We start from the raw sequence: 2,356 nt of genomic DNA on the forward strand, positions 1-2,356 counted from the left end.
AAAAATAAACATGAAAAATGTGCTCGCACATATGGACTGAAATCCGTATAAAAGTCTAGACACTTCCTCGGACAGTTTTTTATGGTATTTGATAAAATTATCCACAGTAGATTTTGTTAAATCTATGTAAGAGACAGACAAGCTGCTGCCAAATAAGGCTTCCTTGCCACAAATGATAATAATCCAGATCATTAAGTAAATCCACGCTCACTACTTTAAAACATCTGATCCATTATCATTTAAACTAAAATATTAGAGCAATTTTGTAAATGAATATCAAATTCTTGATCATATTTCTTATGTCTCTGCAGAACAGAAAGAGGATGGGAATTAAAAACCAAATATATTATGCAGCTTTCATTCAGATCGTCGTATCAGCAGCAATAGAAAATCTACAATTATTCTCTCGGCAAATCAGTGGTAAAGTCCTCCATAACCATAGTAATTGGAAGGGTAGTAGTAGCTTGGACGAGGATAGCCGTAGTAGCCATAGCCATGGCCATAGGAAGGCTCGGAATCAGGTTGAGGATCGGCAGACCTCTTTCCGTAGTGATGGCCATGAGGATGATAGACATGGGGGTGTCCATGGCCATGATGGTGTGCATAGGAGAGGGAAGCCTCAGCCTCTGGTTCTGGATCAGCAGACCTCTTGTGATGGGGGTGCACGTAACCGTAGCCTACTGGGTAGTAGCTACGGTACCCATACGGGTGACCATAACCGTAGCCATAGGAAGGACGATGATGGCCATAACTGACAACACTTGGCTCCGCATCTCGCTTCTCAATCTCAGTAGCGCAAGCGGAAGCCGCCAAGAGCACGATTGCCTGGAATGTTGAAAGAGATTCAAACAAGAGTTCGGATACTGCAAAATTAATAGGTGTTGCAAATTATGGCAGTACCATCCAATGTAGATTTATTGAAAGGTAATTTAAAAGGATTAAATAATTTTTTAGTTCTTAATTTCTTTTTAAATGCAGATATAATACTATGATTTATGTAATAAAAAATATAGATAATAGTTTTCGTTTGCCTATTTCTAGAAATATAGGCTAGCTGCAGTATCATACAAAAAAAAAAAAACATTAATTTATAAACTAGGAAGATAAAATTGATACATTTTTTCTGTCCATATTATTGCATTACTTTGATTATACGAGTTTAATCTTGAATTTTAATGTCTTCTTCGCTTCCATATTAAAATATTATAAACACTAATTAAATAAACTAAATATATAGATTATTTTTATTTATTCTGTAGATCGGCTCATAAAATACACTGACGCACAAATAGAAAGGAAATTTTATTTATATCAACAAATAAATTGCGATGCTCAACTGATACTAAATAAAACTAACTACACTAGCGAGAGGCACATTCAGAAAATATCTCTACATAATATGGCGAAGGATTTAGGCAAAAGGAATCTCGTCATTTCTCTACTGTTTTGTAATCTCTTAATAGTGCATGGTGCAAATCATGGGGTATGACGTTGAATCCTAACAAAACTCAAAGTATGATTGTCAGTAGGTCAAGGACGGTGGCTCCTCAACATCCGGATCTCAGTATTGATAATGTTTCTTTAAATTTTTATGACTCTTAAAATTTTAGGTGTGATTCTCGACAGCAAATTTACTTTTGAGAAACACATTAGGTCTATGTCTTCTTCAATTGCACAAAAAATTGGCTTATTGATAAAGTCTATTCTGAAGAAGTGTTTTAATTTTTTCATTCTACCTTGTTTTGAGTATTGTTCTCCTGCCTGGTGTTCAGCTGCTGATTCTCATCTTAATTTGTTGGACAGAAACTTACGGTCTATTAAATTTCTTACTCCTGATCTAGATATTAATCTTTGGCACCGTCGTTCAATTAGTTCATTATGCATGTTACGTAAGATTTTTCATAACTCTGACCATCATTTACATTCAGATCTCCCTGGACAATTCTATCCCGTTCGTAATACTAGGCAGGCAGTTAATTCTAATAGCCAGTCCTTCTCCATCATGAGGCTCAATACTACACAGTATTCTAGAAGTTTTATTCCAACTGTTACCAAGTTGTGGAATGATCTTCCTAATCGGGTAGTTGAATCAGTAGAACTTCAAAGTTCAAAGTTGGAGCAAATGTTTTTATGTTGACCAGGCTGACATGAGTCTTTTTTTATAGTTTGTATATGACATATCTGTTTTTGACATTGTTAATAGATTATATAGGACATTTCTGTTTTGACGTTGTTACTCTTTTAAAATTATTAATTGTTAACTTGTTCTCATCATTTTTATATCCTTATTTCCTTTCCTCACTGGGCTATTTTTCCCTATTGGAGCCCTTGGGCTTATAGCATCTTGCTTTTCCAA

The 2,356-nt window shown here is 35.1% G+C and overlaps 1 protein-coding gene across 1 annotated transcript in view; it reads right to left on the reverse strand.

The window, feature by feature from the left end:
- Window positions 1-342: 342 nt before the first annotated feature.
- The window catches only part of LOC137654958 (shematrin-like protein 1), a 2,252-nt gene continuing 238 nt past the window's right edge, over window positions 343-2,356 (reverse strand). Inside the window, exon 2 of the mRNA XM_068388856.1 lies at window positions 343-825. Within this exon, the coding sequence (XP_068244957.1) occupies window positions 415-825 (411 nt within the window). The 3' untranslated portion in view covers window positions 343-414. The remainder of the gene's footprint in view (window positions 826-2,356) is intronic.

Source organism: Palaemon carinicauda, chromosome 16 (assembly GCF_036898095.1).
Source record: "Palaemon carinicauda isolate YSFRI2023 chromosome 16, ASM3689809v2, whole genome shotgun sequence".
Classification (NCBI taxonomy): Eukaryota; Metazoa; Arthropoda; class Malacostraca; order Decapoda; family Palaemonidae; genus Palaemon; species Palaemon carinicauda.